Genomic DNA, 15,139 nt, shown 5'->3' on the forward strand with positions numbered 1-15,139 from the left:
GCTGCACTCTAAAGAGACGAAGTGGACACACGGCTGTACCCCTGGGGGGGAACATGCTGGGTGGGTGGACCCGAGGCATGCAGGCAGTGGGGTAAATGCAACAGTATGGTCATGTCTGCCTTGTGATGAGGAATGTGAGTGCTAATGGGAGGAAGGCAGACAAACTACAGTTACAGCTCCTCTCCAGCATATCCCCACCTGTCTGTGTACATAGAGAGCAGATGGTGATATGGTAGAAGCAGACTCGCAGTGGAGCTGTGCTTGAGCTCCTTTGCTCATTTGATCCATGGTCTAATTAGAAAAAGTGTTGGCATAGAAAGATGAATGATACAAGACTTCCATCTTTGATACTGTGTGTATGGAACAAAATCTTGCCACCCCTTTTCATGGAAAATTCCCTCAAAGATTGTTTGGGACCAGTAACAGGCTTTCTATGTGTGGACAACAGGATGTGGTTTAAGGCATTCAAAAAAGGGAGAAAAACATCTCCATGCTTCATAACGTTAAATTTATGCTATCTCAGAGGAACAAGGCCCATCCAATATGCAGTCGGAACGGAGTAGAGGGAGCGTACAGAGTCTGGCCTTGAAAAGACAAGGATCAGGAGTCCTCGGGCTTTTTGCCAACTTCACGTCCGATTCATTATACCATCTTGCTTAATCACATCCCTTTCCCATACTTAAACATTTTGCAGGGGACAATGTGGACAGACTATGTCCTTCTCTACAGGACAGATGGGTTGTCTGACTCTCAGCCCCAAGCCCAGCTATGTTTTCACAGCCCCTGAATGCCACCACGGGCAGCAGCTCTACTCCCATGTGCCAGCTCACCAGGCTGCTGTGCTGCACGGTGCCTGCCCATGGCCGCTGCAGGGACCACCCCAGCAATTCACAACAGATCTAACTGGAGGATCAGGCTAGGAGCAGGTTCCTTCTGTCTATCACCTGCTGAGCCATGGTCCTGATAGCCTTCCGTCCAGGCATGGCCTAGTAGTGACCAGGTCCTCAGTTTTCTCACCCCTCCTGCAGACCTGTGTTTACCACTCTCAGCTGGATATGTGCTTGTTCATAGCACAGCAAAGTGGAAAAAAATGGCATAATGAGCTGAACAAGTCTCCAAATATCTGTGTTCCAGCAAAGTCCCCCTCCTTCTCAAAGCCCAGAGGGGAGAGCGTGCACTCAGCCCACAGGGACCAGACAGCCTCTCCAGAGCCTGCTCTTTCCAGTCCCAGCTCAGGGGACACAAACACCTTCCCAGAGAGGCAGTTACTGACCCACACCAATTGGACTGGGAAGCACTCAGTAATCCCAGGGTCAAGGATAGGAAGGACCTTAGTGTCTGTCCCCTGCTTGCTTACTGAGCAGGATGGTGCTTGAGCTGCCTTGATGGTTTCTTTGCCCCCTAGCAGCTCCAAATGTCCATTCCTGCACAGTGATGCTCCATCATAAGATAGAGAATCCCCCTGGGGTTCACCCTGCCTTGCCATGGCCCACTCCATGCTGGTGTATGCAGCACACTGTCAGAAGGCACTGTCTGGATGCAGAGAAGCTCCCATTTGCTCCATCCCCTCTGTGCCATGATAATTCCCTCTAATACTCCAGTTCCTTGTGTGCCTCCCTCCATAACCAGTATGTGTGATAATTTACAACATCTGTCTGTCCATACACCCCTCTACAAGACATTCTTTCTCATGGGATTTCTCACTCTTCAGACAGTACCACCGGCCCCAAAAGGGAGGAATTACAAGAAAAAACATGTATTTATCAGAAATGTCTCCTGTTCCTTTGTCAACAGCTTGTTTTTATCCAGAGATCCCTGTAAAGGTTAAGGATGTGCACACTTAGAGACCTCCCCATCAAAGAAAGAAAGGATGTAGCTGTGGAAAGTTCTCCTGGACATTTTGAACAGAACCCCATCTCTAGAGACTGAGAACAACCTGTACCATCCCTTATCTAGGGCTTTCCCTTTTGCTTCTAGCAAGGATCCCCCATACCAAAACACACAGAGGATGTACCCTGCCTGAAGTCATGGAGCAGGATGAGTCTAAATGCCGTTGTGCAGCTCCTCTTCTATCCATCTAGTCCTAAGAAAGGAGTTATGACCTTTCCATAGCCACTGCTTCTACCTATGCAGCCAGAGAGCTCGTCCTTGCCTTTTGGGAGCTCTCCAAGCAAGCCTGCAATAATACAACCTATAAGTGCAGAGCAGGCAGAAACAGACCCTTCCCAGACAGCAGTGTTGCATTCCTTGCTGAGCTTGAATAGATAAACCAGACAGTCGGATCAAATCGTTGGTTTTGTCTGTTTAACAGAAAAAAGAAAAACCCTTGTCAGTGAAATTCTATTTGGAGGGAAGATGTACTAAATGTACAAAGTATCTGGTCAGAGAAAGCTGGCTGTAGTTGCAGAGGGAAACACGATTTCAGCAGGGCAAGGGGAAAGGGTAATTCAGGGATAAGTTCAGAGTTAGTTACTCATCAGGGCCACAGCTGTGTATGAGCCCAGTGCTGCCTCTGATTCAGCCTAAGTCAGGGCAGAGGAAGCCCGAGGTGCTCAGCACTGAAATGGGTGCCACTGCCTTCATTTCTCTGGGCAGCTTCTGGCAAGCAGGATGGGGCGTGCCGGTGGGGATGCACCCACAAAGCCCTGACTCCTCCAGTGCAAGATGGGCAGCAAAACATCCCAGTTCTGTCTTTATTATGGCCCTAATCCTCCCAAGCATGGCACCATCTTGCCCTTAATTTAATGAGCAACTGTGGGACAATTTCTGCACTGTTTCTGGTGAGCACATGGGGCAGGGGGGCAGAAGGCATGTAAGTTAGCCTTTATGGGGTGTGTGATGGGGAAGTGGGCATGGCCCCAGATTCAGCTGCCAGCAAAACCACCTGCACAGGGTCTTGGTATATCCAGACAGGACTCCAAAGGAGGCCCAGAGGATGATTTGGTTGTGTCAGACTCCTGTTTGCCCTGAGTAGGAAGACAGCCAGTGTTGGTCTTTTTCAGACACACCAACCTCTCTCTTCTCACCTGGCAGCCTGCATCACTCACCATTCACCTAAAGTTCAGCACTGTAGATTATAGCATCTAAAATTAATCTCAAACCCCAGAATGGACTGTCTGTATCATGGTTTTAAGGCCCTACAAAGGGTAGATGCCAGAGCATGATTTTTCATTACAAAGACCAAGTCCAAGGCAGGGCTTGAGAGCTACTCTGGTGAAGCAGCTGTGAAAAAGAACCTCCACAGGCAGCAGTGCTGGCCAGCCCATGGACAGGACCATTACACTTGCTCTGTGCCTCAGGCAAGTGAGCTGCAGCAGCCCATCTTTGTTTCTCTCTGATGTTTTCTGGAATCAAGCAGTCTGAAGGCAGCCAGGCAGCACCTTCCCTCTTACTGTTGCTGTACCTGGTGGTCCCCATAAGTGCTGGGTACTATCTTAGGGAGGAGAGGCCAGCCTAGGGAAAAATAGGAGCATGAAGAACGTAGCAAGAAGAAGACCATGCATAGGCAACTTTTCTCACCAACTCTGCAGACTCAAGAAGCGGAGTGAACCACAGTTGCTGTGAGGTCTGCTTGCTCCTGGTTCACCCTCTGTTTCATGACATGTCCAGATGCCTCCAGGCGAATGCTCTCTCTTCTCCCAGCTTTGATAACAGACCCTTTCATCTTTGCCACCAGAGACAGCTGGGTCCTTTATGCAATTCATGCACTCAGCTCAGATTGAGCACGCACTGCGCTCAGCTCTCTCAATGAGCTGCAGCTGAAGTCTGCTTCATAGGCACTGCCAGGTTTAAAAGAGCACAGCAGACAGACATGGGGATTCTGCCTGCCTCCCTTCTGTGGGCAGGCTTTGCAAAAACTTCAGCCAGACGGGAGGGAGCCTCCCAGAGCCCCCAAAATACAAATGATGTGTGTGGGAGGGTTCTTGACAAAAAACCCTGCAGAAGCAGATGTACTTGTGCTGAGAAAGACTTTTCCTGTCTCTTCTCTATCCCTATTAACAACTTATTTCCCCATCATCACCCAGTCTGCGGTCTCTCAGTCCCAGGAGCCAAGCACAGGGCAGCTGCACAGCTGCAGGGCTTGGAGCAGATGGGCTGTTTTAGTGCAATGCTGAAGCCAGCAAGGCAGCACGAATGAGCAGCTGAGATCACATATTCTTCCTGTTGAACTGCAGACATCACTCAAAATCTGTTCTCTGGCCTCCTCCTCTGCCTGACCCAAGGAGACGTGAGAGGTGAATGTTTCAGGCCTGGGAAGTGGTTTGCTGGAGGAAGGATGTTAAGAGTATGCTGTGTTCCCAGCACTGAGGCACAATGTATTACAGCAAGTGACTCCTTTCCCATTTCACACCCAGCTGTACTTTCACCAGAAAACTTCCAGGGGACTAGCTGAGACAGTGAGACTCTCAACCTCGATCTGCAAACTCCTTCAGCTCAAGTTCTGGGGTGTCTGTCATCCCTTCAGAGCTCTCTCTGGGAGAGGCAGTCATTCGTGGAAGTAATGTTGATGACTGACACTTGCTGAGCATTTTTTGTTTTTCTGGGAAGCTTTTCAATACATGTTACAAAACTCTGTCTTGTTGAAGTTCGAGAACAGATTGGGATGGTGGCACAAGTAGTGAAAGACGGTTATGCACTCTGCCCCCCCAGCATTTATCTTGTCAGAGCACCCGAGATGTGCACCTGGAATGACCAACTTCAGACTCACTTGTACAATTATGGCACTGGTGAAATAGTTAATGGTCCATGGAGAGAACAGAAGAGTGACCTAGGAGTGCTAAAGAAGTAGCTGGATATTCACCTAGAGCTCCCTTTTCCTCTTAAGTGTCTGTTAAGTTTTGTATCTAGCAATTTCAGGGCCTGAATAATTGATGCAACACCTGATGCCTCAGGAGACGATCATGTTGCAGTATATCCTTACAGCTACTCAACTTTGCACAAGGCTGCTGCTGTGAGCCACGTCTGAAAGGAAAGACTGGGAACTTGATTCAATGATACACTTTTAGTGAGCGGCCAGAAAAGGTGCACCTAGATTCAAAGTACTAAGCAGAATGCCTGCATCAGCATGAAAACACATTATTCATGGAATAAAAATTACATATAGCCAATCCACATCTGAATAACTTTCCCTCCACTCCATGTCTTCCTCAGCTTCACATGTCAAGCTCTTTGGCTTAGGAATGATTCAGTCTCACATCTGCAAGCTGTGTCAAGCATGCTCTTGGTGCTCTTTGTAAGTAAACATCCAATAAAGATGTAGACACGCAGTATTTACTGGGCTCCAGCAAGAGTAACTGAAGGGAGTTCTCTGCCTTTGGTTATGCAGGAAGTTTGATTTGATGATGTATTGGTCCCATCTGGTCTTAATAATCTTTAAATCTATGGCTCTACTCCAAAGTTCACTGAAGTCTTTCAAAAAACAATGACTTCAACAGTTTTTGGTTCAGAGCCACTGTATTGAATCTACAGAGCTTGAATGACACTTTACAAATATGTCGTTATCTTGCCAGGTATTTATAATCCTTGCTCATGGTATTTGACTAACTTCCCCAAAAAAACAAGCAGATATTACCAGAAGAGACCACAGTCTATCCAAAGGGTCCATACCATAGCCCACAAGAAGCTGCTGCATGTCTGCACGAAATGTTAGTCAAATACACATCTGTTGATGGAGGAATGAATAAAGCCAAGAACCCATCTGAATAAGTCGAAAGAGTATTAAAAAAACTGAATACATTTTTTCATTACAACCTGTTCACTTAACTCTAACTGCAACTTGTTTTCAATAGCCTAGAGGAAAGTGAATCATACTCATTAGGAAAATCAGCCTCCCCTCAATCAATCCAGTGATGTAATCTCTACTGTGTAGAGTTATTGCACTGCAGATAATGGCACGGATTTCATGAATGATGCATTTGTATATAAGGCAGACTTTATATATCCAACAGAATGCAGCTACCTCCAGGGTTCCACCTGTATAACTGTGTGCAGTAGCAGGGTGCTCTGTTCATAAACAAGGTTTGGGTAGAAACAAGGGAGCTATGATGTTGAATCTTACAAAAAGGACATCTTCATGGTTCAGATTGCTTTTACATTGACATAGCTGGTACCTATCAATCTGTGTGACCTAACAGCTCTGACCACTGTCACTTGTCAGAAACAAGATGAAGCTACACGGCATCCATGCTAACTCTGGCTCCTACGTGTGATCATCCACCATGACCTCCCAGACACACCTTTGCACTAGCTGTGTTGTCCAAGTTGAAGAAGTAAAGAAGCAATTCAGTTCTGCAGCCCTTCCAAATCTTTTGTTTCCTACTCAGCAGGAGGGTGTCAGTGGTGACACCACCAATATAAGTGGCCTGCCTGCTGCTCAATTACCTCTGTGAAACAGCTTATGGCTTTCTTGAACTTGGATGCTGTGGCAAGTGATCTGATCAAGTCTCATTGATGCTAGTGACTCAGAACCAAAATCCCTCTTAAATCAATCCCAAGCACCATTCTTCACAGTATGAATAGAATAGCATAGAATAGCATAGCATAGCATAGCATAGCATAGCATAGCATAGCATAGAATATAGAATATAGAATATAGAATATAGAATATAGAATATAGAATATGGAATGGAATGGAATGGAATGGAATGGAATGGAATGGAATGGAATAGAATAGAATAGAATAGAATAGAATAGAATAGAATAGAATAGAATAGAATAGAATAGAATAGAATAGAATAGAAATAAGAATAGAATAGTTTGGTTGTAAGGGACCTACAACCACCATCTAGTCCAACTACCTGAGCACTTCAATCACCTCTCTAGGAAGCCTGTTGCAGTGTCTGACCACCCTCTCAGTAAATAAATGCTTCCTAGTACCTAGTCTGATCCTTCCCTGATTCAGCTTTGAACAATTCCCACATGTTCTGTCACTGGATACCAGGGAGAAGAGATCAGCACCTCTCTCTCCTCAAGAAGCTGTGGAGAGCACTTCCCCTCCTCAAGAAGCTGTAGAGAGCAATGAGTAGTTTACAGTTTCATTGGAAATTTCCTGTCGTGATTATACATAGGCTAGACTTAGCTGTGGTTGTCAGATAAGGTCTGTGTCAGCACTAGGCTCAAACAGCAGCACCTTTAGTTCTCTGTGAGTTTCACAGATGCTGGACACATGCCAGAAAATAAGCCTGTTCCCTGATTTCTGGAAGAGGACTGGCCAAGGTAAGACTAACACACTGCTCATGCAGAAAGGAGGCTCAAAGTACAAAAACTGCAAGCTGTGAGCAGGGTCTTCAGACATTGCATTCCATCAGGCCCAGCCCTTAAAGCCAAGGACCTGCCAGCTTCACTACAGGAAGCAGCTGAACAGTCCCAACTTGGGAGGTATGCTAGGGCAAGGAGGGCTCTTTGACTTCTCCCCTCTCTCAGGTGTTATTTCATCATAAGCCTGTGTGCAGTGACTATTGCTATTAAAAACATAGCTAACACAGTTTGAAAAGAGTCTACCACAAATCAGAAGGAGGCTGAAAAAGTGCTGTTTGGGTATGTACTACATCACTGCTTGCGTGTAGATACCCCTGTGAGCAAATAGAGTCTTTGACATAAGTGTTTTCCCCATGAGCATAGTCACTGGCTCATGACATAGGGAACTATAGCATAAGCAATCGTTGTGTACCATGGGGACCACAACAGCAACACAAAAAGTTAAATCCTCTGCAGCTGAAACTTGCTGCAGGGTCTGTGAGAGCAGCCAGCAGCGGGTAGGAGTCCATGCTGATCATAGCCTGGATACCACTGACCCAGGAGATGTCAAGAGAGACAGGGGGCTGTGTGGGAGCTGTCTGTCAAGGACACCATCCCCTCAAAGCATCCCCCTCCCAGGCAACCCCTGGAAAGAGAGAAAGAGGGGTCTGATGGCTGAAGCAAGGACTTGAGGATCTGCTCCCAGTTGCAATGCTGACTCACCAAGCCAACTCGGCAAAGAGGCTTTTTGAACTTAGTGATGGGTTGCTGCCTGCCATGGCATGCCTTCCTTTCCTGAAGAAAGCAACTAATTCCTTGTTTGATATATCTGCTCCTGCTGCAAGCAAGACACCCTCGTTCTTGAATGCCTGGTGGAAATGGGATTTCTTTCCTTCTCCTCCCCCTGATTTTTGTGTTTAGGCTGGCAGAATTGTAGGGCAATGTGAATGCTCACTCCAGAGGGGGCTGAAGGAAGGAAAACCAATGACCAAATAACTTCACAAGAACAGGAATTGCCTCCAGGGAGCTCCCCTTCACCTTGCTCTCTCATCAGCTGAGAGATATTCAACATCACCCTGCTCTGCTAGTCGCTGAATATTTTATACTGTGGCTACAAACGCTCCATTTGTATTCTGTTTCTCTCTTTCGTCATATCTATTATAAACGAGTAGTGTCTGGGAACTCTCCCAGGGAAGATTTGCCTGGATGGCTATGGATATTTTATAGCCAAATTGTGAGAGTAAACCAGCTTTCAAGTTCTGTAGAGGAGGGGAAAAGGTAATAAAAGGGTTATTAAAAAAATAAATAAATGTTGGGACTTTATATGGCTTCTTTTCACAGTGACAGAGCTTCGGTTTGCTCCACAATGGAGCTGGAGCTGGAGCTGCTAGGAGAGGCTTGGTCTGGGAGATGATGTCCTCTTGCTGGCACTGTCTGCCAACAGGAGCAATCTGATACGCTCTTGCTAAGTGCTATGGCTGGCTCAGCAAGGCTGGCATCTGGCTTGGCAGGACTGGGCTGGCACCAGGTGAGCCAGGGGTTGGGGCTGTGTCTGTAGGCATCAGGGATAGCTGGCTATATGGGAATCAAGACACGGCCCAGGGTTGTAGTCACCCCATCTTTACCTTCACATTGTCATATATTTGATACAGTTAGGAGGCCAGGGTCTGTCTTCTCATGTGACAGGAGAAGTCCTAGCAAGGGGCCCTGTATCTGAGAGGTAGCACTCTTCTCCAACCCAGGTCTAAATAAGAGATGATGAAACTTGCTTTGCCCTCAGGCAGGCTGCCACTTCCCCAGGGGACTTTGAGAGGACTTCACCCACCAAGGTCATCAAGACTGACACCATCTGAACAAGCAAAACTTTCTGGCAGAGTTTCGCAACCTCCATACAAGCAAAACCAGCCAGAGAGCAACCAACATGCATAGAAATGTAGATCAAGCCATTAGACCTGCTAGTGAAACAGAGCATGTCCCAAACATGGGTTCATTCGTGCATGTGCAGCGATGAGGACAGCTATGCCAGAGTGGCAGTAAGGAAAAAGATCAAGTAGTGTAAGAGTTAGTAAGTGGCATAGCGGGAATTATGAAAACCAGACAGTTTTAGGATTACTAGGCATTCTGACTTTTCCTCGAGAGGTCTCAGTTGCACCCTGGTGCGCTGACATGTAAAAGAGAAGCCGAAGTGACTACAGAACATCATGACTGGCCCTGAAAGAAGCTCCAGAGTAGAGAGCAGATACAAGGTACTGAATTTCAATTTGCAGACAGATATATTGTGGGTTTGCCAGACCAAGCCATACATTCCACAGGCCAATGGAAAAAGAACTTTTTCTCATTTCTTTCTCTTTCATTCTCTGACTCTACCTAATCAGCCTAATTTTAAAACAATTTATTCGCTCTCAGCTCAGCAGCACCCACCCTGGAAATCATCATACAGCATTAAAGAGTCTATCTACCTCGCACAAATTTATCAGCCCCTTTGTGCAACAAGGGGAAAATGGGGAGCAGGCAAGGGCAGCAACATTGAGTATGAAGGGAAAAAGCAACAGATGTAAAAGGTGCCTGAAGCCGAGGAATAGAAAATGGTACTCAGTGGCTTTCTTAGGTCTTGGGAGTCACTGTATCTTTTGCTCTGGGCAAATTGTGGGTGGAGCAAATGAATGAAGAGTTAAAATGCTAAAAGATAAAAACCTGCAATGAATTGATTTCCTGGCATGTCGAGTCCACCCATCTCCAGGAAGACCACCACATGAGAGTTGTAAAACAGGGCTCTCTTCCAAAAGCAAGCAAAAGCTGATGGGCTGTTACTTTCCCTGCAAAATGAACTTAGAAATAGGACACATAGCTGTATTCCTAAAGAAAACAAAGCAAGAGGGGCCTCCTCCCTCCATATCTTCTTTTCTTGTCAGTCTTCCATCAGTTTGGGCTACCCTTCATTGCAACCACAAAGAATGAGATCCCTTTGAAAGCCTCCAGGAGAAGATGTGCAGGAATTAGGCAGCAAGCCTGACTGATCACAGCGGACAATTGCAGAGAACAAGGGAGTTTGCCAGCCAGCATTAACAGCTGGACTGTCAGCTAAGCAAAACCAACAGGTCCAGGAAAACCTGGTGTGAACCAACACTGATAGTGCTCTGCTTGAGCATCCTGCCACTCCCGATGTGAAGACAGCACAGAGCAACCTGTCTGCAGGAGGGAATACAGGTTTGTGCAAACACCTCTGACCTAGCTGGACTCTTGAGTGCAGACAGCAAATATGAGCCCTCAGAGCAAAGACAGAGATGGAGACCTGCTCAGTGAACTGCAGCCCAGCCCTTACCCCCTGGTGCCCATGGAGTCAGAGTTTCCACCTCGCCCCCACTGAGAGGAGATCCCAGATTTTGCAGCTTAACCTCTCTGCAATGCCACATGCACGTGGAGAAGTGGTGGCCAGACTCAGGAGCATGTTCGCTCCCAGTGACATCAATGGTGCCGAGAAGAGAGCTGTTAATTAACCCTGTTTATTGAAGGGCGGACACATTCCTGCCTGGGCCCTGATTTTTCAGTCAGGCTCCAGTCCAGCAGGTGATTAATAACCCAGCGTGCTGTGGGAAGAGTGCATCTATTATTCAAATTAATGAAATTATAATCAAGAGGTGACGAATTAGCAATTGCTTCTTGACTGGATATGGAAACTCATTAGTGTGCCAGGCACTTCTGGGGTGCTCACTGCACTCATAGGCTTACAGTTAGAGGAGGGAGTAAGGCAGAGCAAGCAGCCCCTTGGCACAGCTGAGGGAACACACATCCTGCCCACCCCAAAACAGATGAAGCTGCCACAGAGCCCTCTGGTCCCACAAAGCCCCTCCACCTCTGTCTCCTCTCCAATGAACAGACTGTCACTTGGTGTCCAGCTGCCTGGAGCAAGGTGTCTGTGCCTGTGAGCAGGGAAAATGTGTGCACAAGGGTACAATGCTCTTTTTTTGTGGAGGGCAGGGAGCCTTCTGCTAGAGGAAGAACAAGCCAGAGGAGAAGGGGTGATGGCTGACTGCAAGATACTGCCCTGAGGATGGGTTGCAACAGCCTCACAACCCTGACACTGCTGGGGTGTGGGTAAGGGATAAGTATCTGAAAGCAGCAGCCCACCCTGGTGCTCTGAGTCCTGGAGTAGGAATCCCACCCTCCTGAATCGCTGGCTGCAGGCACAGCTGGCAGAGCAAGAGGCTGGAGGTCTTCCCCGACAGTCTGCACTAGGCTGAGGGTTACCCTTCGCCGGAGGGTACTCACCAATGTGCTTCCCATACATGTGGTAGTAGAAGGAGACACAGTAATACTTGGCAGTAATGTTGTAGAGGGGGCTGATGAGTCGGGCTTTGTCTCCTGTCACCCGGGGCCGGGACGCCTCGATGAACATGTAATAACCTATAAAACGAGAGGGAAACGTGGGGGAAAGGCAGCAGACACTGGGTCTCCCTTCTTGCAAATGATGGGATGTCAGAGGCTGGGAGAGCACTCCTCCTCAGAGAGAAATGGCCCTGCTCTTCCTATCCGTTCTGCACCCACTGTGATCCCAGCCAGAGACACTTGCAGGATGTCTGCGGTGCCTCCCCTGCCTCTGCAGCATTTAGGGGAGAGCAGGAGAGACAGGCATCAGCAGATCCACTGTGAGCACAGGCAGCAGATGAGTCCCTGAACATGCGCACACACATCTGGGTGCAAAATGAGCCTTTCTCCTGCAGCATGAGAAGCTCCAGAGCTGACTGCACTGTGTAAGGAGAAAAACAGAAGGAGGAGGGAGAAACCATTCCAGCCTAATTTCTCTGCCTCAAGCAGAGGGAGAGATGATTCGGTATATCTGACCTAAACAATATTGTTGTCTAAAGAGAACAATACCAAAGTAGTTGTTAACAACCCGGGGAAGAACAGATTAGCTATTTAATTTGTTGGCATTGTTTTCAATGCTCGATCAGGCTGGTGTACTGAACACTAATAGGAAAAGCCATTTCCTTAGCTGGCCATTGGATGTTTCCCATTTTTTCTGAGTTCAAAGATTTGTGCTTGCATACAGATTTACTTTCCTCATTAGAGAAAGAGGAAAGTAATATCCAGCTAAAATGGGAGCATGTACTCCATGCACGGGCTAACATGAGCAACACACAACACTGGTCTCCTCCAGCTAGAGGTGAGGCACTTGCTGCCACCCCGCACACAACTCCCACCTGGTCTCTCATGCTCCTGCTTGGCACTAAGGAGATCCGTTTGCCTCCCTGAGACCTCCTTTGAGGAAAGAGCTGGCTAAAACCATAGGGCCATTTCTAGGTGTAAGAGCTATTCTCCTCCTTGCCTATCCTTTTTTTTTGCTTGAAAACAAGCATCAAATGGGACAAGGGCATTAGGCAGCAGGCAATTAGCTGGTAACAAGAACTAATGCTCACACTGTTCCCTTAAACAAAGTTGTGGGTGTTTTAATTGTGTGTTTAATGCCAATCAGTAACATGCAAATTAACTGCCTGCTCTCTGCACCCCATGTGGAGGAGAAGCATGTTGTGTGGAAAACAGATCAGTACTCCACCAGCTCCCAGAGCTGTAGGACTCCTGACAAGGGACGGCATGCACCTCATCTCCACAGTCAAGACAAAAGAAACCCAGATGTATGCCTACCCTCTGGTGTACCGCTGATGTCCGTGGGGGGCCCCGTGTTGACGGTACGCTTGGGGTTCTGGGTCAGGGCATTCTGCCGGGTCCAGTCAAAGTTGTCCATCTTGTCCTGCATGAAGCCACAGATCTTCTCGTCTTCAAAGCGGCAGGTGTTATCTGTGGGGAACGGAGGGCCTGGTCAGCTGCTGCTTTTCAAACCTCCTCCCCAAGGCTGCCTGGGTGCTTGCAGCAAGTCTCACAGCACTAATATTATATCACCACTGAGGCTCTGCATCAAGTCAGGGACAGACAGGCAGCCCCCAACCTCAGGAGGAGGATAAAAAGGAATATATCCATGATTAGTATGATTATGGAAGGGTTAATACAGGTTGATGGATGTGATGGTCTGACGAAATGGAAGAAGGCTATTAGGGCTAAAGAGGAAGAGAGACTCTGCTGGGAGGTCTGATGAGGGCAAACACAGAGGAGGGTAAAAAGAGCATTGAAGGCAAACAGGCCACAAGGGCTTTTAAACCAGAACGACTTGATGGTAGAATAATTTCCCCAGGAGAGAGGAAAAAGCACCAGCAGATGACCCCCTTTGGGCTATATATTAAACTAGACTATGGCACACATGAAAAAAATCAGCTGTGGAGAAGAGGTCAGCTCAGTGCTACAAATGTGTCACTTAGCTAGAGTACATCCAATTTATGCCAGCTAAAAGGCACATTTGATACTGCAGCTTATGCTGGTTCCCCTAACAAAGTAAGTCAAGATTTTTATGTAGGATCAACCACATGTGCAGTGTTATTACTACCACAACACAGTCATACCCTATAGCAATATTGTAAGACAGGTGAAAAATCTTGTGCATAGACATAACACAATATGGACTTGCAGAGATTGTAATGAATAAGACTTGACCAGGCTGAAGATGGTAACTTCTGTGGTAAAAAGGTAGTTCCTGAGCCACAAAAACAAAGGCCAAGAACCATCTTTATACTTCTGACACAGTAGAAGAGGGACGAAGGAAACAGGCAGAAGAGAAAGAGAAAGTGGGTCCAAGACCCACTGTGAAAATTGCTCTGTGTTCTGAGGGGTCCCTGGGCAGAAACTGGATCTGAAGAATGGGCTGAGAATGGAATCTCAGGCCCTGTGAATAGTGGAGACACAGCAAGCACAGCTCTCTTTACCTTCTGCCTTTATATAAGAACAAGGAGGTGTGCTATGAAACTGAAAGATAAAGGACTTAAAAGCCATGAAAGAACACATACAGAATAAAAACAAGACTCTTGCTAAGGGCTTTGGATGTGCTAGAAACCTCATCCATGACAGGCTGGTGCAAGACTCAACTTTTTGGGGTTTACCCCCACTACTGTTCCTGTTACCATGCCCAGATGAAGAGAGATGCAAATGCCTACTTGTGCTCCTGTATTCCTGTATCTTCAGTGGTGGTTTGCTCTAGTTCCTGGGCAAGAGACTCTCTGTCCTAACATGGGTGACTCTGGCAGGACATGTAGGGAAGAGCAGGGTCAGCAACCTATGGGCTAGGTGCCAGGGATGGGGTGGGCAAGGGAAGCTTTCTTTAATGCCAGGGCCAAAAGCTCCAGACATGGTACGTTGTGATGGTAGGAGCTTCACACACTTACCATGCACACCAAAATCTGCCATCTTGTACCACAGAGGAGAGATTACCCATGAAATGAACTCCATCTTGACTCTGAGATGCTGCACCTCCCAGTTCCTACCCTGTAGCTAAAGTCCTCCCTAACCCCTCCTATTTAGAAATTAAAAGGACCATCATCCAAACAGACATCAAAAGCCTGCATACCCTGTGGTAGGGAAATGGGTTCTACCTTCTTGCCTGTCTCTCTCCAGCATCTCACCAAAGCAGTAAGCTAAGAGGAGTGAGCCTCTTGTTGTGGCCCACAAAAAGGTCTTTGCCACCACAGGCTGGGCACTGTGCTGGAAGCCAAGGGCTTGGTTCACAGACCAGTGAAGCTGGGTGTTCTGTAAACTCAGTGGAAAACACTTCTCCTGAGAGCTGAGCTCAGCCATCTGGAGCTCAGCTGGGCTGGCCACTTAACTGCTGATTATCCCTAGCTAAGTGTTTTTTGTTCAATCCGCTCATTTCTAATTAGCATCCTAATCCAAATTAGCCACTGTTCCACAGTGCTGAGCACAGGGGGCCACATGGCAGCACAAGCTGAAGGCAGAGGACAAGTAGGGAGTGGACAACGGGGCAGATGCCTGCGTGGTCTGAGTCAGGGCAGCTATGTGTCCT

General features: G+C 47.4%; 1 protein-coding gene across 2 annotated transcripts in view; it reads right to left on the minus strand.

Moving 5' to 3' along the window:
- Window positions 1-15,139, minus strand: part of MDGA1 (MAM domain containing glycosylphosphatidylinositol anchor 1) — a 159,208-nt gene that overhangs the window by 17,929 nt on the left and 126,140 nt on the right. For both annotated transcript variants that reach the window (XM_026844142.1, XM_026844141.1), the window contains exons 13-14: window positions 12,880-13,032; window positions 11,506-11,640 (exon numbers count right to left, since the gene is read on the minus strand). In XM_026844142.1, the coding sequence (XP_026699943.1) occupies window positions 11,506-11,640; window positions 12,880-13,032 (288 nt within the window). The remainder of the gene's footprint in view (window positions 1-11,505; window positions 11,641-12,879; window positions 13,033-15,139) is intronic.

Source organism: Athene cunicularia (genome assembly GCF_003259725.1).
Source record: "Athene cunicularia isolate RWA chromosome 3 unlocalized genomic scaffold, athCun1 chr3_part1, whole genome shotgun sequence".
In the NCBI taxonomy this organism is placed as follows: Eukaryota; Metazoa; Chordata; class Aves; order Strigiformes; family Strigidae; genus Athene; species Athene cunicularia.